Below are 22312 nucleotides of genomic sequence, written 5' to 3' on the forward strand. Positions count from 1 at the left end.
CAGTAGGGGAGGGACAGCGAGGAGCTAAAGAGAGGAAAGGAAAAGTGGAAGGAGAGAAAAAGGCGTGTAGAGAGGGTGCAACACGAGGTGGAAGGAGAGAGCCCAGCGCTGGGGGTGGGTGCTGGTGGACAGCAGGGCAAAGTCCTGCCAGTCGAGTTCAGCCCAAAGACCACAGATGGTCTGCAGGGACCGATACCTTCCACCGGGCTTAGCTCATTGCTCATCTTCCTCCACTGCCTCTGCCCACATTAGGGGGGTCTAGTGGGCCACAGTCAGTGCCACGCGAGGAGAAGAAAAAGGAGTGAAGCCCAGGAGGCTCTCCAGTTGGACAGCCCGGCTGATACGCCAGGCTTGGCCATGGTAGGTGAGCTGTCCCAGGATGGGCTCGGCTACGGCCAGGCATGCAAGCGGGCAGGCAGGTGGGCGTGTGGGTGAACACACAGGTGGAAGTGGTCTCAGGCTCTGCCTGCCTCCGTGGCACCTCAAGTGAGCTGTGAGCAACTTCTGGAAAGGAGGCCTTACCTTTCGAGAGGAATGCTTTCCGGAACCCTCCAGGTCTCCGTCCAGGAGCGGCATGGCGAAGGAGCTCAGGTCCTAGGGTGGACAGAGAGCACGTGGTCAGTGACAGTGGCCCTCGGACCCAGGGGCTGCACGGAACTCTGTGGGTGTCACCTCCACCTTCCTGAGTCCTTATCCTCCAAATCCACCATAAAGGGACGTGGATGTGTTAGCCACACCCAGCCCCCAAAGCCCCTGACCACCATGCACATTTGCTTCCAGAATGTACAGTCAAACTTCCAGTAGCAGCCATGACCTCCTATCACCCCAGGGAAGGAAGAAAGAAGAAATGGCTGGGACTAAAGGAGACAGGCAGGCAGAAAGGGTGGAGGGAGGAGAGCCCCGTCTCAGACTGTTCTGCTGACGGACATGATTTTACCCCACAGCACGGAACATGGGTCCAGGACCATGTGTCTGCCTGGGAAGATGATGGGACAGGGATGGGGAGGGTGACACTGGGGTGGCGGCTGAGGCAAAACTATCAGCAGAGTCTAATGACATCGTGGCCAAAACAGAGTCTAAAACAGATTGGGGGAAAGTAGCTCCCCACACACTCATTGAGTCTGAAACAGCCCTGCCCCTTCTTCCTCTTGAATCTTGCCTTGTGAACACCTCCACACCAGGCAGAAACCCGCCCAACCATCCTCAAATCGAGCAGCGCTGCATCCCTAACCTTTCTCTTTTTTTTTTTTTTAAGTTTTTAGTTGCGGTAAAATACACATAACATAATATTTGCCGTCTCAATCATTTTAAGTGTGCGGTTTGGTGGCAGGAAGAACATTCACATTGCTGCGTAGTCGTCAACACCATCATCTCTAGAACCTTTCCATCTTCCCAAACCAAAACGCTGACCCCATCAAACACGAACTCCCCATCCTCCTCCCCCCAGTGCAAAGAGATACTTCCTATGTCTTTGAATCCGACCACTCTAGGTACCTCATATAAGTAGAATCAGACAGTATATGTCCTTTTGTGACTGTCTGATTCCACTTAGCATAATGTCTTCAAGGCTCCTCCACGTGGTAGTGTGTGCCACAGTTCCCTTCCTTTCAAAGGCTGAATAATGTTCCATTGTATGAGTAGACCACATTCTGCTTATGCATTCATTCAGCTGATGGACATTTGGGTTGCTTCTACCTTTTGTCTGTTGTGAATAACGCTGCTATGAGTATGAGTGTTATGGTATGAATTAGTGTCTCCCTTCCCACCAAAAAACTCCATATGTTGAAGTCCTGATCCCCAGGACCTCAGAATATGACTGTATTTGGAGATAAGGTCTTTAAAGAGGCAATTAATTTAAAATGAGGTCATTAAGGTGGGTCCTAGTCAAATATGACTGGTGTCCTTCCAGGAAGAGATTAGGACACAGGCACCTACAAGACAGAGACCACACATGGAAACACAGGGAGAAGACAGCCACCAACCCAAAGAGAGGGGCCCCAGAAAAACCAACCCTGCCGACACTTTGATCTTAGACTTCTAGCCTCCAGAATCATGAGAAAACACATGTCTGTTGTTTAAGCCACCCCACCTAATCTGTAGTGCTTTGCTATGGCAGCCTAGCAAACCAATATAACAGGTGTAAAAATATCTCTTCAGGACCTTGCTTTCAATTGTTTTCATTTATCCCCAGAAGTGAAACTGCTGGACATCAGGTCATCCTACTGTTAATTTTTTGAGGAGCCATTCAACTGTTTTCTGCAGCAGCTACCCCATTTTACTTTCCCACCCACAGTACACAGGGTTTCAATTTCTCCACACCCTCACCAACACTCGTTATCTTTGGTCTTTGTTTTCTGATAGCCATCTTAAGTGGGTGTGAGTTCATATCTCATTATGGTTTTGATTTGCATTTCTTGGATAACCAGTGATGTTGAACATCTTTTCATCTGCTTATTGGCCATTTGTCTATCATCTTTGGAGAAATGTCTATTCAACTTCTTTGCCCATTTTTTAATTGGGTTGATTATGGTTGACTTGTAGGAATTCTTTATATATTCTGGTTATTAACCCCTTGTCAGACACATGACTTACAACTATTTTCCCCCATTCTGTGGGTTGCTGTTTTACTCTGCTGACTGTGTCCTTTGATGTACGGAAGTCTTTATCTAATTTTCCTCTTGTTGCCTGTGCTTTTGGTGTTGTATTCAAGAAATCACTGCCAAATTCAGTGTCATGAAGATTTTCTCCTATGTTTTCTTCTAAGAGTTTTATATTTTATGGTTTTAGCTCTTATATTTAGGTCTTTGATCTATGTAAATTTTTGTATATGGTATAAACATAAGGGTCCAATTTCATTCTTTTGCATGTAGATATCCAGTTTTCTTGGCACTACTTGTTGAAAAGATGGTCCTTTCCCCATTGAATGGTCTTGGTGTGACTATGGAAAGTCATTTGACTATATCTCTGAGGGTTTATTTCTGGGCTCTCCATTCCATTCTATTGGTCTATGTGCCTGGTTTTTTTTTGGTAGCATCACACTGTTTTGATTATTGTGGCCTTACAGTAAGTTTAAAATTGGGAAATGTGAGACCTCCAACTTTGTTCTTCTTTTTTTCAAGATTATTTTGCCTATTTAGGGTCCCTTAAGATTCCACGTGAATTTTTGGATAGACTAATTATTCTATTTTTGGGAAAATTGATAGGGATTGCACTGAATCTGTAGACCACTTTGGGTAGTCTTGACCTCTTAACAATATTGCCTCCCAATCCATTACATAGGATGTGTTTTCATCTATTTGTGTTCTTTCATTTCCATCTTTCATTTTCTTCTGTAGTGTTCTCTGTACTTAACCTTTTTTTTTTTTTCTTAACCCACTCCCTTCTCTCCATGTCCTTGCCCCAGGGGTCCAGGCCTATACCTACTCTCACCCAGTTCCCTCTTGGGCCACCCAATTATTGTCCAAATCATTCAGCCTTACCCGTTTGGATCTGTGCTCCAAATCTCTGCTTAAAGAGTGACCCCTGAAAGGGTGAGCCCCATCATGTCAGCCTCCTGCGAAGGCCCCAGCCTTAGACTCTACCATCACCTCGGCAATGGCTTCCAGGCCTGGCTGACTGAGACATGCCAGTGAGATCTCAGGTGTGCAGATTCCAGACTCAGCCTTTCTGGTGGTGTTTATCTCCAAAGTTCTTAGCCCTGGCTGCACATTGAGATCACCTGGGGAGCGTGGGGAGCATGCACTGGCCTCGGTACAGCGAGGGCATTTGGAAATTCCACCATAGCCCAGATGGAGAGCCGTGTGCCTCCCATGGAGGAGTCTCGGGAGTCTCAGACACAGCCAGGAGCTCCCAGCCAGCCCTGCAGACTGCAACCCAAGCCCCACAGATGAGCTGACCTCTGCAGCCTTATTTCTGATGTTCTCTGTTCCTGTTTCCTCCTTTCAGCAACAGCCCAGGCAGAGGGTTTGGCATTTTCCAAACACAGCTATGCATCCATGGACATCCCACCTGGAATGCTGTCTTAACTCCTCAGACACTTCTGTTCATGGCTACCATCCACCCCTCCTGTGAACCGCTCCCGCTTCGCTTCAGCCACTCAGGGACAGCTCCAGAGTCCCATCCCCAGCCCCCAGCGTGGAGCCCAGCCCATAGCAATGCAGGAACCACCCTGGTGCCATTCACCAACACCCCAAGCCCTTTCCTTCCTCTGAGCTCTCTTTCCTTTCTCTTGTTCTTCCTGCCCCGTGCCCCCAAATCCTGGCTCACAAAGTAAACTCCTATGTGTCCTGCAAAGCCCAATTCAAATACACTCTCTTGCTGAGAGTCACCCTCAGACAGAAATAGTTATCTCTTATTATTCTAGACTGTGTCCCAGAGTACTTCAGACACACCTTTATTACTGGACTCATAACCCCGTATTATCCTCATCTATCAGTTTATTTCTCTAACTAGACTTTGAATCCATCACTGGCAAGAGGAAATCTACCCACCTCTCTATTCTTGGCCTCGTACTGTACCCGGCAGGCAGTAGGTTCCAGACGTGTTTGAATTAACTCCCCAACCAAGCACCCTCTCGCGCCTGCAGCAAGCATGGGGGCCGCAGAGTCTGTGCCGCAGGGCCAGTGAACGATCAGGCCACACGCAGTTGCAATTCACTAGGAAGTGACGAGGGACCAGGGTGGGTCTCTTATCACCCATTTTAATGAGCACATTCCTCTCTGGTTTCAAATTCTCATTACCCTCTAACATTCGTTCAGCAACAGCAGTTTCCACATGCAGAAGCTTTTTCACAAATCCTCGCTTGCTCCTCACGCAACCCTAAGCAGCATCCTGCTCTAAAAACTGAGGCTGAGGAGGTTCAAAGGGACTCACGTCAAAATGGTGTAAAAGAGCTGAGGGCAGGATGCAGGGCTTGCTGCTAGCTCAGGCTGCCCACGGGCCCCAGGCAGCTGCCCAGAGTGGCGGAGGCAGGTCCCAGGCAGGTGTCTCGGGCCGGAGTGAGTATGAAAGCATCAAGTCAAGTCCAACATTGTGGCCTGCTGCGTGGCTGCTGGACTCAGGTGTGTGTGCCTGCCTGGTCATGCAGCCCGACAGGGAAGTCCCCTGGCACAGATGGCGGGGTTTGCTGGAAGGCTCCCCACCCCCAATCCCACCTCCCAGCAAGTCCCAGTATTCTAATCTTGGCTCTCATCTCCAGAGCTCACCAGGAAACATCACGCATCTTGGGGCCGGTGTGGGAAAATCTCTAACTGCAACTATGGCAACTAGAGTCTTGGCGTGTAGAATACTTAGGACCTGGCCTCTTAGGTGACATGCCAGAGGCCCAAGCTCCTGGATTTGCCCCATTCCCGTGATTTCTAAATTTAAAACTCCTGCCAGAGCTTTGGGCCTTCCCCACTACCGGTCTCTACTCCCATTCCAGTCCTTCACTTCCTCTTCCTGTCCGCCAGCCACTCAGGCCCTCACAGGACTGGGAGGATATTTAGGGGACAACGCTGAGGTACCAAGAGATGCTGAAGTCCTGATTTCTGCCAAGAGACAGCTTTAGCACTCTGATTTTCATCTGCTGCACAAAATGTCAGTTAGACTTTGACCACATGTGTTGGAGATAAAAAAGTGAATTTTCAGGATTTGGACTGATAAAGTCACCTGTCAGGAAAGCATCAGGACCAAAGAGAAAAGCCCCAAATCTGAGAGAATTCCTGAGATGTAAGCTGACCTTAAAAGCAACTCATTTATCCATCTCACCACCTTAGAAATCCAGGCAAAAACCAAAAGTCTATCACAAAAAAAGTGAGGTATTAACAACAAAGCCATCATTAATCTGACATTAGTATGTCCTTCTGAAATCTCCCAACTGTTGCCTCATTTGGTCCTTACAGCAACCCATACAAGTGGGAAAGAAAAGTGGTATCATCCCCGACTACAGATGAAGATACTGAGGGTCAGAGAGGTTAAGTCATTTGCCCAGTGCCAGAGAATCAGACAGTAGAAGGCATGTCCTGTAACCAGGTCCACCTACTCCCAGCTCAGAACTCTTTCTATGAAACTCCAGCACCTCCCTGGAGTGGCTCGGTTCCAGTAACAGAAAAACAATTTGGTATCAGAGGCTATAAAAAGAGAGCTTTTCTTCCTAAAACAAGTATCCTTGGCACAGTGCGACCTCAGGGGAAGGAAGGAAGGATACATAAGGATTTGTATAGTCCTGTGATTCATTCCCCAGACAGCTTACCATACTAACTTTCTCTTCCAAGTTCTTCTTAACTAAAAGTAACTCATGCTGGTGTTGCAAGGAACAGGAAAGTCTAAAAAATCCCACCACCAAATGCAATCACTCACTTTGTGTTCTTGCACTATCCACATTTTGGAGTCACATACAGCTCCTCCTGCCCCCGGTCCCCTACTTATCCCAATATTTCCCCATAGGACAATAGACTTTCTAATGTTTGCAATCAACTAATTTGTGAATTCTTGAAGGATGGGGATGGTTTTACTCACATCTTAGCCCTGACAGCACGTGCTAAGTGTGTATCGATCAGATGCAGTTCTGACCTTCCAGCGTTTCTGATGTTTTGTCTTACAGAACTCCTTTGTTGATGCAGCTGGGATGCCCCAGAAAGAAGACAGACAAGAGTGCAAATACAGGACAAATAGAAAGGCTGCCAGTGGCAGGGGCCCACAATGGCCCCCACCTCAGGGTAAACTTGAGGTTTAAAATATCAGGATCATGATACAACATTCCTGTTTGATTCCGACCGAGGAAGCAACACATTGAGGATGGTTTGCATTCTCCGCTCCTGCTGAGTGAACCCCAGCACAGAGAGCACCATCTGGAGCTGCTGGGCCGTGTGTCCGCCGAGGCCAGGGCCCCTCCCTAGCATATTCAAGCCCCCGTGTCCCTCAGGCCCGCGAGAACACAGCCTGCAGCGGGGAGGGAGCCGGGGGCTGAGCCGGAGCCCCAGCTCTGTGATCTGCGATCTGGGGCATCTTGGGCATGTCTGGACTTCAGTTTTTCATCTGTCAAATGAGAGGGTTGAACTAGAGAACCTGTGAAGACACCTTTTAGCTCACACATTCTGTTTTTACCCGCCGAACTGGACAACAATAGGTGAGATCGAGAACACTGTAAAGGAACCCCACTAGATTCAGAATAAGATGCACGTTCTCATCTCCTATCTTCATCATCAAAATAATTTCCTCCTACTCTCAAATGACCAAAGACTCTCCACCGCTCTCAGAGCCACAGGGCCTTTGGGTGGAGTCTTGGGGCCTGCACTGCCAGGGAAGGAAGGAACTTCCTCTGCTACCTTCACAACGCTATCTAGGTGAATGGCCAGGACCCAGCGCATTTCTGCCTTTCCATCTTCACATGTGTCTTGATATGCCTCTTAGGTTCTAACCCTTAAGGTTTCTCAACTGATTGTTCAGCTCCCTCAATCCTAAGGGCCTGGGCTGTGGGATCGAGTGCTGGGCGGGTTCTATCAGATGCTTAGTGACCCTGGGAGAGCTGCGTGTGGCATCTCCAGCTACAGGCCCGAGGCCCGCAGTTCCCACCTGGACCCTGTCCTGCCCACCTTGCCTGCCCTCAGTCACTGCCCGGGGAGTGGCCCATAGGCTCTGACCATGGCTGAGTGGTGACTGTGGCCTGGAGCTCGCCACAAGTGGTGATGGCCTTGGCAGGCCCCTCTGCTGGGAGGCACAGGGGAGGTGTCTCCGGACAGGCCGGTCTTGCACAATCCCCAAAACCAAACGGGCAATTCTTGGTACTGATGGGTGGCAGGAGGTGACCAGAGCCAGGTCAATTGGAGCCTTTGAAAAACATTCGTGTTATATAACCACTCTCAGAAAAATAAGGAACAAATATTGAATCACTGGAACCAGGCAGCAGGGGAGGGACAGTGGCCAAATCCGGGAAGGCCTAAGCTCTACTCTCCGAGAAGTTCCAGAGCCATTTACTTTCCACAGAGGACACAGAGTTTCTCACTGCAGCCTAAGCAACTTCCTGATGTCAAAAGAAAAATCCAACTGTTTTTCACTCCTGCAGCCACCCTTCCTCCCCGGCTCCTTCACCTAGTGGTCCTAGTTCCCACAGCCACCTCGGGGCTCCCCCTCCCCGCCCCCCAAGGCCAAGGACCCCGGTCTGGCAACCTGAGCCTTCCCTGGCTTTGAGTAAGTCCCCTGCTCCACCGTATTCCCAGTTCCTCATCTGGCCCAAGGCCCCCTGGGGCTTCCCTAGCTCCATATCAGCACCAGACATGAAACTCCTTTTGCTCAAAACCAAATAGCTGCAGAATCCCTGGCCCAGAGTGCCCAGGAGACCTCGATCCTCCCCACAGTTCTGCATTCATGTCTTATATGGAGTGCGCCCTTGAAAATCCAGGAGCCTCCACTTTCCAGTGTGTAAAATGAGGCCATCATCCTTCTTATCATGGGCTGGTGGGAAACCAGACCAGAGGATGTGATCAAAAGCCGTTCCCGCAGTGTGAGCCCCCATGGCACTGGGGATGGCAAGGGCCGCTGGCCGAGGGCACACTGGGGCATGATGATGAAGGCCGTGGGGAGCGACAAAGGCATCATCACCGGGGCAGCCAGGCCCCTCGTGTGGCTCCCCGCGGAAGCCAGGGCAGTTGCTCACACTCAACCAAGGCCTGAGATCGGGTTTCAGAGGCTTCTGCAAAGACACTGGCTGCCCCCTTATAATTAGAGAGCTGTCTTTATCCCTTTCCCAAGGTGAAAGCCAAGATGATTCATCACTTGTGCACGGCAGTTCTAAAGAGGATCACAGCGTGGCTGCTGCCGGAGTCTCCGGCTCTCTCCTTGTGCAAAGGGCCGCCGAGGTTTTCCCTGCCCACCCAGGGCAGCCTTTACTTGACCAGAGCTCCACGGAAGCTTGGAGGGACCCCACTGGCCTCCTCATGTTGTGGTGGAGGATGCTCTGCAGGGGCCAGCAGTGCCTCTTCTGACCAGCTGGGGGTGGCCATCCTAAACGTCCTGACCTCAGGGCTTGTGCTGTGGGATTCCTGAGAGCCCCTTCCTAGTTCAGGGCCCCAGGGCAGGCTCTTACAGGCAGCTGCTCCCAGGCCAGGTTGAGTCCAGCCTCTGCTAACCACACACGCTTGTCTTCTTCCAGCCTGTCTGAGATCCCCCAGAAGGAGGGAGAGTGGGGGGCAGGGGTACTACCTAGAGGCACAGGTTGGGTGGAGGCTACAGGAGTCTGGGTCAGCTCACAGTTCATGAGGAAGGAGGCAAGTACCCAGGAGGCCCCAGGACATGCAGGTGTGGGGCGTGTTTGCATGGTCCATGCAGCCGCCTCCCTGAGGACCAGCAGCAGGCAGCCTCCCAGCTCCCTTCCAAGGCTGTGGCCTGGGCTGCAGGTTGCCGCCTCCATCCGGAGTAGCTGTGGTCTCCACAGGTGGCACCCTATGCCTCAGCCAGGGCACAGGGGAGGGGATGTTATGGGACAGGGAGCGCTGGGCTCCACTGACCACATCCCATTGTGGAGTTGGTAACGGCTAATTTGACGTGTCAGCCTGGCGAGGCCATAGCACCCACTGATTCAATCAAACGCCAGTCAGGTGGCTGCCGTGGGCGTATTTGCAGACGTGGTTAATATCTACAATCAGTGACTTGAAGTGAAGCAGATCATGCTGAATGATGTGGGTGGGCCTCCCCCAATCCGCAGCAGGCCTGAAGAGGGAAAACAGAGGGTTCCGGAACGGGAAATTCTGCTTCATGACTGCAGCATTGACCGCCTGAGCTTCTAGACCATCTGCCCAGTGGATTCGGGACTTTTCAGTTCCAATCAACGCATGAGCCAATTCCTTCCAACAAATCTCACATATATACATATATATATATATAAAACAATACTATGTATATATTAATCATGTTATATACATTAGATATAGTTAATATGTGATTATATCTCCTTAATATATTTTTCTTAATATATATAACATATGTAATTATATATATATGTAATTTTATATATATATAATATATATGTATATTAAGAAAAATAGGAGATCTATATGCTTGGATCTCTCCTCTTGGTTCTCTTTCTCTGGAGACCCCGCCTAACACAGAGCCCCAGGCCTCCTCACCCCAGCTGGTGGGGACAGACATGGCAAGAGTCCAGGGTAAAAGCAGGCCACTGTTTGGAAGCTCTTAGCCTTCCCTGCATAGATGGATGGGGTCCACTCAGTCATTAGGTGGGCTCTCCGTCCACACTATGGCTCTCTGTCCACACTATGAAGCCTTCACTTTGCCCAGGCCCCAGTGAGACACCCAATGGCCCCAGCTGGATGAGAGGACAAAGACCGATGTGAAGGGCCATCATCCTGGCAGTGCTTGGAGAACAACAGGAAATAGCCAAATGCCCTGCTTTGACTGTCAGAGAACATTTGCAGTACGTGAAGGGCAATCACAGGTTTAGAAAAGCACCACGATCGCCTTCTAGCCTCATCTCTGAGCCTTGGCAGCAGAGTGGGGCAATCCTCTTGCCTTTGCAAGCTGGGTAACGGTCACGCAAGTATCTGTCACGGCATCTTGTCACCCTGTCACTGAGGGCCTGTCTCCTTCCACACCCAGTTGGAGTTTGGCAAGGACTGCGTCTCATTCACCCCTGAGTCACCGGCTCCTCCCAGGGCTGGATTCCATGAGCCTCTGTCCTTCCCCCTTGTAGAGCTGACACTGGGAGAGTGGTCATAAGCTGGGGCGTAAATGACTGAGGATGGCCCAGGGGCCAGTAAACACCAAGACCTTGGGATAAGGGAATGATGTCCTCATGCGCCACCTCCAGCCCCTGTACGGAGGGACAGCCCTTCACTTCTAGGGCTGTCTTCAGCTCTGACATTATGATGCTATAAGACAGGGTGTGAAGAGGCCAGCTCTGGGGTTCTGGGGAGGTTTTATTGGCTTACAAATAAAATGCCAAACCACCAGCTAATACCAGCATAGAATCCTCCGTGGGCACTAACGACCCAAGGGAGAGGCCCCGAGGCCCCACACCCTGCCCAGCCACCAGCTGCAGCCACACCCTCCAGTCGTCGGCCGCCCAGACTTCAGAGAGGAAAAAACCAGCCACGAGGTGAAAGTGAGCTGGCCCCGGCCTGACCTCTGCCGCATAGGCCCAATGGCCCTGGTCAGATCTGAGGCTTCCCCCACAGTCAGCTTCCTGCCACCCCCCACCCTCCACCGCCGCCTGGTTCTCCCCGCTGGGTACACATCCAGCAGTTTTGGTTAATGCTTGAAGACAAACTGCAGGAGGGACACCGTGAACTACAGTAAAATTGGGCACCCCGGGGACATTTTTGTAAGGTCACAGAGCTGCTGGCTGGCTCGGAGACACACCCTCCTCTACGTAGAAGGACCTTGTGTGAGAGAGGACACCTCTGAACGAGGGCTCAGGGACCTCATTTCTGCTCCCAAACAGCTACCCAAGATGTGGCTTTGGGATTCGGCCCAGAGCTGAGGCCTGCAAAGGCTTCCACGTCAGTGCTTTCAGAATCTCAACTGTCCACATTTACAGAGCCATATATCCAAAGATTCTTCCCCAACACTTTCTACGGGTACCCAAGGATTCCTTCACCCACCTGCTCCGTGCCAGGCACATTATAGATCAAAAGGTACAGCGAGTTCAGAGGAAGGAGGAAATACCACGGACTTAAAAAGCAAGCCAGGGCTTCCCACGCTGAGCGTGGTGAATAGAGGAGCTTTCATGTGTCTCCTCACTTCCATCCCGGGGTGAGCCGGCCACTCCCGAAGCATCTGGCCACAGCTCTTCACACTGACAGTCCCAACTTGTTAGTGGATTATGAAATCAATTTAGTGGATTGCACAACCACCAAAAACTGAATTACAATAAGAATGCATCTTGTGGTTGCATGAAGCCTGTGTCTCAATGATTCACACACACATAGAATAAAATGTACCTTTTGTTTGTTTTTTATTTCCCCGAGACAGAGTCTTACTCTGTCACCCAGGCTGGAGTGCAGTGGCGCGATCTCGGCTCGCTGCAACCTCCATCTCCTGGGTTCAAGTGATTCTCCTGCCTCAGCCTCCTGAGTAGCTGAGATTACAGGTGTGCACCACCATGCCTGGCTAATTTTTGTATTTTTTAGTAGAGATGGGGTTTCACCATGTTGGCCAGGCTGGTCTCAAATTCCTGACCTCATGATCCACCTACCTTGGCCTCCCAAAGTGTTGGGATTAGAGGCGTGAGCCACCACACCTGGCCTGTTTGTTTGTTTTTTTGTTGAGATAGAGTCTCACTCTGTCACCCAGGCTGGAGTGTAGTAGTGCAATCTTGGCTCACTTCAACCTCCGCCTCCCAGGTTCAAGCGATTCTCATGCCTCAACCTCCCAAGTAGCTGGGATTACGGGTGTGCACTACCATGCCCGGCTCATTTTTCTATTTTTAGTAGAGATGGAGTTTTCCCATGTTGTCCAGGCTGGTCTTGAACTCCTGGGCTCAAGGGATATACCCGCCTTGGCCTACCAGAGTGCTGGGATTACAGGCATGAGCCGCTGTACAGGGCCGGAATAAAACGTACTTCCTATTGTGTTGTGGGTGAAAAAGTCTGAAAAATTCTGCGTTAGATGAGCTTTGAAATTGTGCAGGTAGATTTCAGGGAACAGAGAGGAGCTGACCTTCTGTCCCCAAGGTGTCGCCAGAAGTGTGGAACAATGGGTACCATCTGTCCTCCTCTCCTGGCTGAAGCCCTCTGGCCCCTCTCCATACTTTGTGCCCAGAAATATTCATGGAGTTAAGAACACAGAACATCACATCTCTTTATTACCACAAGGATGTGGTGATTCCCTCCCTCCTCACCTCTCACCCCCCGCATCTGCTCTTCCCCTGGCCCTTTGACCTGCAGGGCAGCTTGGCCTTGTCCCCAGGCCACCTCAGACCCAGAATAGCAATTATACCTTTGGGGACAACCACCCGCCCCAGCCGCCTGCCGAGCAGTGCCTGTCAGCTTCTGTTCCCCACTGGCCCAGGCCTGCTGCGGATGCCCTCATCTCTAGCACCTAAACCCAGAGAACTGGGCAGTCACGGGGTGTTAGGATGGAAGTGGTCTCAGAAATTCTCCAAGGCCCTTGTGTTACAGGTGGGGTAACAGATGTCCAGAGATTCAAGCAAGTTGCTCAAAACCACATGGTAGAGCTGTGACTCAGCCAGAACCAAATCCTGGTCTTGCAACTTCTAACCAAGGTCTCTTTTGATTACGTCATGCTCTTCTAGCTGCTTCTTTCTAGTTTATGTTTCCACTACATAAGCCGGTAACAGCAACTCTTACAAGATTGTGACGGGCTTGCCATCCCTCACATGGGCCTGGCTATACTGGGCACATAGCAAATGTTATAATTCTACAAAGCCATGCTCTGACTTGGGTTCTGTGGGCACTTTTGCATCTTGTCTCCAGCGACAGGACAAAGCCCATGCTCCAAATCCCTTTCTGGTGTCATTCACTGCGTGTGAATCTGTTACTTCCCCAGAGCCCTTCAGCCTGTGATCTCAGCCATGCAGGCAGCAGCTGCTCCAGGAACTTCCCAGGAGCCATGGAACCTGTCGTGTCCTCCAGACTGACGGGCGCGGACACTCTGCACGGAGGGGCTCCAGGTGCCGCCGGCCAGCATCTAGCCAGCAGCAGATGCGTGGAGACCAGCCAGGCCGGGAGAAGGTGTCTGCCACTCCCCATTCTAGGCCACACCACCAGGGCCACTCTGCAGGCAGCTCCCAGGTGGGATGTGAAGACGCCTGGCAGGTACGCCGCCCCTCCAGAACCTCACACCAGCCAGAATCCCTCACAGACGGGCTGACGACACTCGAAACAGCCACGCTGCTAGCTCGTTTACAATTTTGCTTTTTGGTCTTTTTATAAGTTTAACTCTTGTTTAAAAAGATACATTGAACCTCTACCCTCTCAGCGAGGCAGGCCTGGATATAGATTTCTGCCTAACCAGCTGTGTCATTTGAAAGTCACCTCCCATCTCTGGTCATCAGTTTCCTCCTCTGAGACAGGAGGTGTCTAGACCCTACCCCTCCAGCTCCTCCAAGGCCTTCCCAACACAGATTCTGTTCCAGGCTGTCCCTCCTCCTAGCACTGCAATGACACTCCTTCGAACACATCCAGGTGGGCGCCAGGGCTGCGCTGGTCACTGCCACCTGGTGGGTACAGCCTGTGTTCAGGCTCCAGGGCACGAGCAGTTCCAGGACAGCGCAGGACGAATGCCGAAGGAAGTGATGGCAGCCGGGGCTTGGGTGAGGGAGGGAGGGATGGGCAGGTGGCGCACAGGGGATTTCTAGGGCGATGAAACTGCTCTGCATGAGAGTGTAATAGTGGACACACAACATCACACACACAACATCACACGTTTGTCAAAACCCACAGAATGTACAACACCAAGAGTGAGCCCTAAGGTCGACTATGGACTTCGATTAATAGGAAGGGATCAATAGAAGCTCAATGGTAATAGACATGCCACCACAATGCAAGACACGAACAACAGGGGAAATTGGCACGGGGGCTGCAGGGTCAGGGAGGGGCAGATGGGCACCCTCTGTACTTTCTGCTCCATTGTTCTGTAAACCTAAAACTGCTCAGAAGTAAAATCCACTAAATTTTTAAAAAGCAATAGCAGCAAATGGCCAGAGATGGCCTCAATTTCATCTGCCAAACAACTGCCCATCACGCCAGGCCTGGACCACCCACCCCACTCCTCGGAGACGCTGAAGGTCATAGGTTCACCAGGAAACGGGAGCTGGAGAGGTCAATTCTTCCCGTGTCCATTGCTTCAGGTCCTTCCAGAACACAGAGGAAGGTGCACGTCATGCTCCCAGGCTCAGGGTCAGAAGATCGGTGGGATCCAGTCTGAGGCTCAGCGCTCAGACCAAGAAGATAAATGAGATTAGAGACACTCGGAGATGAAACGCCTTGCTGGGGCTGGGCAGCAAGGAAGCTGGGAGAAGGGTCTGAGAACCCAGGTCCCCATCTCTCAGGCCCAGGCCCTTGGCCCCCCAGGCTGGGACAATGACGACCAAGTACAGAGGTCTCCAGATGGAGGCCAGGGACCAGCTGCAGGCACCAGGTGGCCTCAGAATGTGTGGGGCTAGAGGACCCCTCACAGGGCTTGCTGGGCAGCTGGTTCTTTGGGGAGACCACGTGGTGCAGAAAAGCTTGAGTTTCTTGGTTGGGGACTCGAGGCTGCAAACCATGGCGCTAATGAACCTAAACAAGGGAATTTGCTAGGTTTTCTTATTTTTGGTGTTTTGTTGCCAAGAAACTCATTCTGTTTTAGAGGGGCTTGTTACATAAGGAGGCGAGGGAAGAAAACTGCTGAGATGTGAGGCCAAAGTCACCAGAGGAGGAGAGACTTCCAGATCAGCTGCGGCGCCAGCGGGGAGTCAGGTACAAAAAACAGGGGGTTGTTTGCGGCTTTGTTTTTCCAAAAAAGAAAAAGCAAAAAGCCTGCATCTCATGTCCTAGGAATGGGGTTAAAAGCCATCATCTCTTAGGACAGAGTTTGGACCCCTCCGTGAGCAGGGCCTGGTCACTGAGGTGCCCCTGACTCGTGTCCTGTGTGCAGGATGCAGTCCCCATGTAGCCGGGGCCCCTCTGCAGGGCCTGGTGGCTGCTGAGAGGCAGGAGGAAACCCCTCCCTGAGTGTGGCCTCCGCGTGTGTCAGCTACATCTGTCAGAAGGGTTTGGGACCTTTCTTTCTCATGGAGAAAGCACAGAAGATTCTGGGTCAGGTCCTGTAGGACATCCCTAGAGGCAGAGGACCATCCCCTTTGTGTAGTTTATCCCCGGCATTGCCAGAGCTTCTGGTTTCACTCCTGGTTCTCACCAGTGGGTCCCGGAAGCCCCCTGGATCATGAACCTCTGCCCTTTGCACTCATGAGGCCCAGGGACACCTCCCCCTGCTTGTGCAACACGAGGCTGCCACGTCCCAGGTCTTTGTACCCAAAGTGAGTGGACTCTGACCTTCCAGATGGCCAAGGGTGCCAACATTTCCCAAAGACCTGTTTTCAAACAAATATGGGAGACAGCCTTTGGAGAGGTCCATGAAGAAGAAAGGGGAACTCCACAGGTGGAGGGAAACCGAAGCTACCTGGGGGATACTCCCCATGGCCCACCTGGCCCCCTCTTACTCTGCACTGCCCTATTTTCAAGGCTGAAAGGGCAGAGTCAAGAGATCACAGTAGGGCAGTTCTCCCCAGGCTTTCTGCACGCCCAGCCTAGAGAAAGGAATGAACATTGAACACTGGGCTGGGCTTTTGCTGGGTTGGTGAGAAGTGGCATCTGTGTAACCCAAATTGACATTTGTTTTCTGTAGTCTGTGGTGTTCCATCGCAGCACAGAGTTGGCACTTGAGGTAGCATCGTGTGAACTGCTTCTCAAACTGCAAGTAGGACATAGGTCATAAAACCCACGGAGGACACACAGGTTTTTCTGCGGCTGCTGTTCATGGAACAAAACCAGAGCTCCAGGAGTTTTCTGGGATGTGAATATCCAACAGGTCATGATGTGAAGTTCCTCGCGTGGCTCTCTGTCAAAGTCTGAAAGCCGCTGCGGAAGCGGCTCAAGGCATGGCGGGCACAGGGGCTCCATGGCGTGAGTGGTCCTCAGGACAGCCACTAGGAATGTGCTCCCTCCCTGCATACATATGCTGTCTCCTGTTGAGTGGGTGAATCTGTTCTTCCATCCTTGAGTTTGGGCAGCTGTGCTCAACAGAAATGCAGCAGAAACCACACCACCTGACTTCTGGGTTAGGTGACAAGGAACCTCGAAGTTCCTCCTGGATCTCTTGTAATGTCTGCCATGGGTAAAACCAGCTGCCACGTTAGGAATCTGCACCAAGACCACCATGTTATCAGGAAGCTCAAGCCAGCCACGTGGAGAGGCCACACGGATGGAGGAAGAGCTGCACAGCCAGCCCAGGGGCCCAATGTGAGAATGAAGGAGCCTCTAGGATGAGCCGGGCTCAGCCGCCACCTGACTTTTCAAATAGGAGAAACCCCCAGTGAGAACTCAGCTGAGCCAGATGACCCCTAAATCCATGAAAGATGATTTCAAATCATATTTTTAAGTTTTGGGGTGGTTTGCTATGTAGCAACAGGTGATCTTGTGACTATGTAACCCTGGGAAAGTTACTTCATTTCTGTTTTTTAATCTAAAAACTGGGAATCATGGGAGTTCCTACTGGAAAATGAGTTAACATATAGAAGTATAGAAACACATATGAGTTAACAAAGACACGGCTGTGATGCCTGGGACTCATCTGGAAAACATGAGTTATCCCTTTAAAATACTTCGCTGAGTTTAGGGGCAATATGCTATAATGACTGAACCCAGGGATACCAGAGTCTTCCTTCTCAGAGATTTGATGAGAGGAAAGAGGCAGGTTCCACCTTACCGGTTTGCCAAGATCCTTCCCCAATGTACAAGTGAAAGGAAGCTCAGGAAGGCAGAATGAAGGGACACATCAAATCCTTGGTGACAGTTTGGGACAGGCCGGGTACAGTGGCTCTTGGCCTGTAGTCCAAGCACTTTGGGAGGCCGAGGCAGGCTGATCACCTGAGGTCAGGAGTTCTAGACCCGCCTGGCCAACCCTGTCTCTACTAAAAATACAAAAATTAGCTGGGTGTGGTGGTGGCCGCCTGTAGTCCCAGTTACTCGGGAGTCTGAGGCAGGAGAATCGCTTGAATCCAGGAGGTGGAGGTTGCAGTGAGCCGAGATCGCGCCACTGCACTCCAGCCCTGGCGACAGAGCGAGACTCCATCTCAACAACTACAACAACAAGAAACAGTTCGGGACAGAGAAAAATCCCTGTAAACTTCAAGCCTTTTGGGGTGCTCTCGGGTGAGCTCCTAAATTGCTCAAGGGCTAACTTCCTCATTTATTATTAAAAGAAAAAAAGAAAAAGGCAGAGGCCAGTGATGAAGGCTGGCGATTTCTGGTCTAGGGTGAGAGATAACCGAAAGTAACAATGGAGGCTCTCGCAGCGCTCAGAGGCACTCAAGGAGTGGAAAGGAAATTGCACATTTCACCCGTGACTGCATAGGCAATCGAGAACAGCAAGCCTCTGCTTTCAGCTGGAATGTTATCAACTTCGGTCAGGCTGATTATCTCATGCTGATCAGGAAGGCTGGTACCAGGAGTGAGTGACTAAATGAAGAAATTACTAATTAACAAATGCCTGGGTGGACAATCTTTCAAAACTTAGGATCAATGGAAGGAGACAGAAGGAGTCTTGGGAGGATTTTTAAAATATGCCAGAGCTGGCTGGGGACAGTGGCTCACACCTGTAACCCGAGGACTTTGAGTCTGAGGCAGGTGGATCACCTGAGCTCAGGAGTTCGAGACCAGCCTGGGCAACATGGTGAAACCCCATCTCTACTAAAACTACAAAAAGTAAGCCGGGCATGGTGGTGCATGCTGTAGTCCCAGCTACTCAGAAGGCTGAAGCCCGAGAATCGCTTGAACCTGGGAGATGGAGGTTGAAGTGAGCCGAGATCGCACCATTGCACTCCAGCCTTGGAAAAAACAAAACAAAAAGCCAGGGCTCCCAATGTACTCATTTAAACATCACTTGTGTCCACACTGGGTTCGGAATTGTGCTGGACATGGGATATACAAACGTAAGACATGGACCCACCCTCAAGTCTTAAGGTGGAGGTGGGGGAGGGCAGAGGCTGTAAAGGGTCAGAGGGACCTTCTGGAGCGGCAGAAATGTTCCAGATCACACTGTGGCAGTGGTCACATGACTGTGCACATTTACAACAATGCACCTAATTGTATACTGTCAATCGAGGGGCACTATATGTAAATTATACCTCAATAAAGCTGACCAAAAAGTGGCCAGTCAACTACCAGCAGACCCATGGGGTAGGGAGAGAAAAACAAGCAATCTGCAGAACGTGGGAAAATGCCTATATTAAGCATCCTGGAATACTCCATGTGCTTTTTCATGCAGTGGGAGCGGAATTTTCAGGAAGCAGCTGTGCTGTGGGTGACAGTCATACTTGATCCTCTAAAACTCTCCCGTTTCAATTGGCCTCTTGGTGCCAAAGCACCATGGCGTGTTACACCTATCAGATCGGGCACAGTGCCCCTTCTTCCCAACCTGTGATCTGAAATGGCCAGCACTGCGCCTTCCAGAACCCAGCTTAGATGCACAGTTGCCACAGAGGTAGGAAGAATGATTTGTTCGCCACCAAAAGCCCAGTTTCTCCAACAGGTAAGTCCTAGCAGGGTGTGATGTCCCAAACCCACACAACCGTTTCCACTGCCTATTCCTGGGCCCCTCACTTGGGTCAAGGCAGCATTTCAAAGGAAGCTAAGAGAGAGACTTGTGCATCCAAACCCTTCTCTGACTTGGCGGGTTATTGGATTAGCTACTCTCCGAAGAAGACCCAAAAGGCCTAGGGGAGAGAAGAGATAAATCTGGATGCGGCGGAGATGATGGCCAAACAGAAAAATCACTTGGCGAAGAAAAGTCGGCGGAAGCCTGTAGTGGGGACCCGGGACACGAGGGAAGGGCCTGGAGGAGGGAAAGGGCTGAAGCCATAATTTCCTAACCCCTCCCTACAAACTATGCCCTTCCCTCTGCCCAAGTAAGTACAGGGACCGCCCTGCAGCAAGAAGACAGCGGATATTTAAATGTGAGGAACCCTGGCCACAGTGGGCTGGGCTCCCCACCCATCATCTAGTGTCCTCACTCACTGCACTCCAGACTTTGTCAAAGTGCTGGCAACTGAGTGCAGCGCCAGAGATTGGCTGATGCTCAGGTTGATTTCATTGTCAAGTGCATCTGGCAGGACTCTAGTTTGTTGACAGTATTCCAGACAAGGCATAGCTGGCTGAACCGCAGTGCCCCGGCATTTGGGATCGTTGGGATCATCATGCTCTTTAGAGTCTTTTTTTTTTTTTTTTAATTGCACAAGGATTTACTCATCTCTCTTCATGGGTGAAACTGATTTGGTGGGAAACTGCTAGACTCAATGACCAATTGGACTGTAGGCAAGAAGGCCCATGATCTTGCTCTTCAGATAAAAGAACAGCAGGGAAACAGGAGGCCTCTCTCCTGCAAAGCCGGTCTGAAGTGCACACAAGGCACGGCTGAGTGCCTGGTGACGCGCACGCAGCAGGTGGGCAAGACCCAGGAATGTGTACTGTAACAAGGGAGTCTAGTGCAGGTTGCGGGGAATTTGGAGAAACACGAGGGGCCCTGGGCATCTTTTCTCCCCACGCAGGAGAAAGTAGGGGAAATGGTTTTCATAGATCAAGTCGGGCTTTGAGAAGGAAGGTGAACAGGAAAAAAAAAAAAAAAAAAAAAGAAGCCTCAGAAAGCGCCCCCTTCCCAAGACGCTCCTCGGAGGCCAACCACGACAGATGGCCGCGCGGCCTGAGGCTCGGCCTCCAGGCAGCCAGGGAGGGGCAGCTGCAAGTCCTGCAGCCTGTGAGACCCCCGAGGGGCCTGGGCCAGCATCCAAGGCTATCCTAAGCCTTGGCTATCCTAACGCCCCAGTGGGGCACGTAAAGCTCCTCACGCCCAGGCCCAGACCCAGGCCTGCGGGGAGCACAACTCTCTCCCGCGCTCCCCCTCCTCCACTCCAGGGCCACCCTTCCTTCCAGCCTTCCCCGTGGGGTTCGTGTTGGAAGATGCCAGCGAGCACGTCTCGGGGCTCTATGCCTTGCGCATATGAGTGTGGGGTGACTCAGAGGAAGGGGGTGGTGGCAGATGCCTGCAGCTGGCTCCCAGCCAGGCTTGGCCATCCTGCATAAATGCCTGGCTTGGGTCTTGGCCTAACATTAAGGGCAAATCCCAAGAGGGGCGAGTGGGCTTCTTGAATCTGAACAATTCTGCTTTCAAAACAGGTGAATCCCTAGGCCAGCCTAGCCCCTTCCCTCACACCCCTACCCCGAGATGGGTGCAGCATCAGCAGCGGGGATCATCCAGAAACTCTCGCATTCCACAGCAGGTGTCAGAACGGGCCTCATTCCAGGGTCGTGGTGGCCGCTCCACCTGGCGAGCTTCGAGGGGCTCTGGCAGGCCCTCGCTGCAGGGTCCTCCCGCCGGTCTTCTCAGCACAGGAACGTTGCCTTCACATTGGTCTTCTGTTAAAAGCATGTCATTCCTGCTTGCTCTTCAGACACAAACACCCACTCCAAGGATACTCCAGGTTCCCCGCCAGCTCACTCGACTCTGACGTGGCAGCGCTCACCGGGCTGAACCCAAATCAAGCACCGTTTATTAGGGGGAAGCTCCGTTATCCAGAAAGCTCACCTTTGAAGAGCTACCTATTTCCTGCCAGAGTTGTGGAGGGAAGGCCTTAGGTGCTAGAAAACCTTGGGGAATTTGGGGAATAGCAGTTAAAGGTTATCGTTCTTACCCATTTGTTTGGATAAGTAGTAATCACCCTTCGGATGCTTATTGGTGAAAATATTTCTAAGTGTCTCTGCACATTTCCCTGCTTTGATGAATGGAACGGGAGGGCAGGATCTAACCATCTGATGGCTACGGTTTCGGGAGAGTGCCAGAGCCTCCAGGTCAGCCACCCCGGAGCCACAGGCAGAGTACGAGCCACAGCAACGGGCCCGAGAAAGAGCCCCACACCTACCACGGTCCACGGAAGATGCTGCTCACTGGCCCCAGGTTACCTGGAGTCTTGTGCACTCTCTTTACACCAAGCGAAGATAATATTTTGTTTCCTTCCCACTTTTTCTCTAACACAAGCCACCCCAGTTCTCCCTTCTGACAACACGCAAGTGGACCCTAGACCTTCTAGAAAAGCCTTAGAGCACCCCCAAATGCTCACATTTGTCAGCTGCAATTCCACCCCCAGTTAAAACATGATTCTGAATGTGACTTGGCCAATGCAGCTTGCAAAGCAAGAACGTCTTCATTTAAGGTCGAAAACATCAGCTGTTTGGGTTGTGAGAAAAGAAAAGCCCACACGGTTTCAGAGGCTTGGTGCTGCGTCTCGTTGTCCTCAGCTCCTGATTCTGCAGCTGGTTCTGTCTCCGAGCACCAGCAAAATCCTGTCCTAGGAGCCCCCAGACTCTAAGAGCCCATGACCAAAAAGGAAAGGAAAGCCAAGTTGGGAAGAACCGGGGCCCCCAACTCCACAGCCCTCCACTCCGCCCAGAGGGCCCACCCTGGGCTGCCTGGAATCCCCTAAAGTTGCCACCCCCACAATACAGTAGTGGGGCAATTCCTGGCAGCGCCTGCAGCCCATGGGCTGGCTCTGTCCCCGCAGCCCCGCCGAGCGTCTGTTATCTTATTTACTGGAATCTGCACAGCC

At 51.4% G+C, this 22312-nt stretch overlaps 2 protein-coding genes across 4 annotated transcripts in view; one reads left to right on the forward strand and one right to left on the reverse strand.

The window, feature by feature from the left end:
- The window catches only part of PRKAG2 (protein kinase AMP-activated non-catalytic subunit gamma 2), a 324143-nt gene that overhangs the window by 235875 nt on the left and 65956 nt on the right, over positions 1–22312 (reverse strand). For all 3 annotated transcript variants that reach the window (XM_025379082.1, XM_025379083.1, XM_025379084.1), the window contains exon 2: positions 523–594. In XM_025379082.1, the coding sequence (XP_025234867.1) occupies positions 523–594 (72 nt within the window). The remainder of the gene's footprint in view (positions 1–522; positions 595–22312) is intronic.
- Positions 18499–20713, forward strand: LOC112620567. The gene is given in 4 exon segments (XM_025379274.1): positions 18499–18606; positions 18608–18646; positions 18982–19260; positions 20564–20713. Coding segments are annotated over 4 exon segments (576 nt in total).

Source organism: Theropithecus gelada, chromosome 3 (genome assembly GCF_003255815.1).
Source record: "Theropithecus gelada isolate Dixy chromosome 3, Tgel_1.0, whole genome shotgun sequence".
Classification (NCBI taxonomy): domain Eukaryota; kingdom Metazoa; phylum Chordata; class Mammalia; order Primates; family Cercopithecidae; genus Theropithecus; species Theropithecus gelada.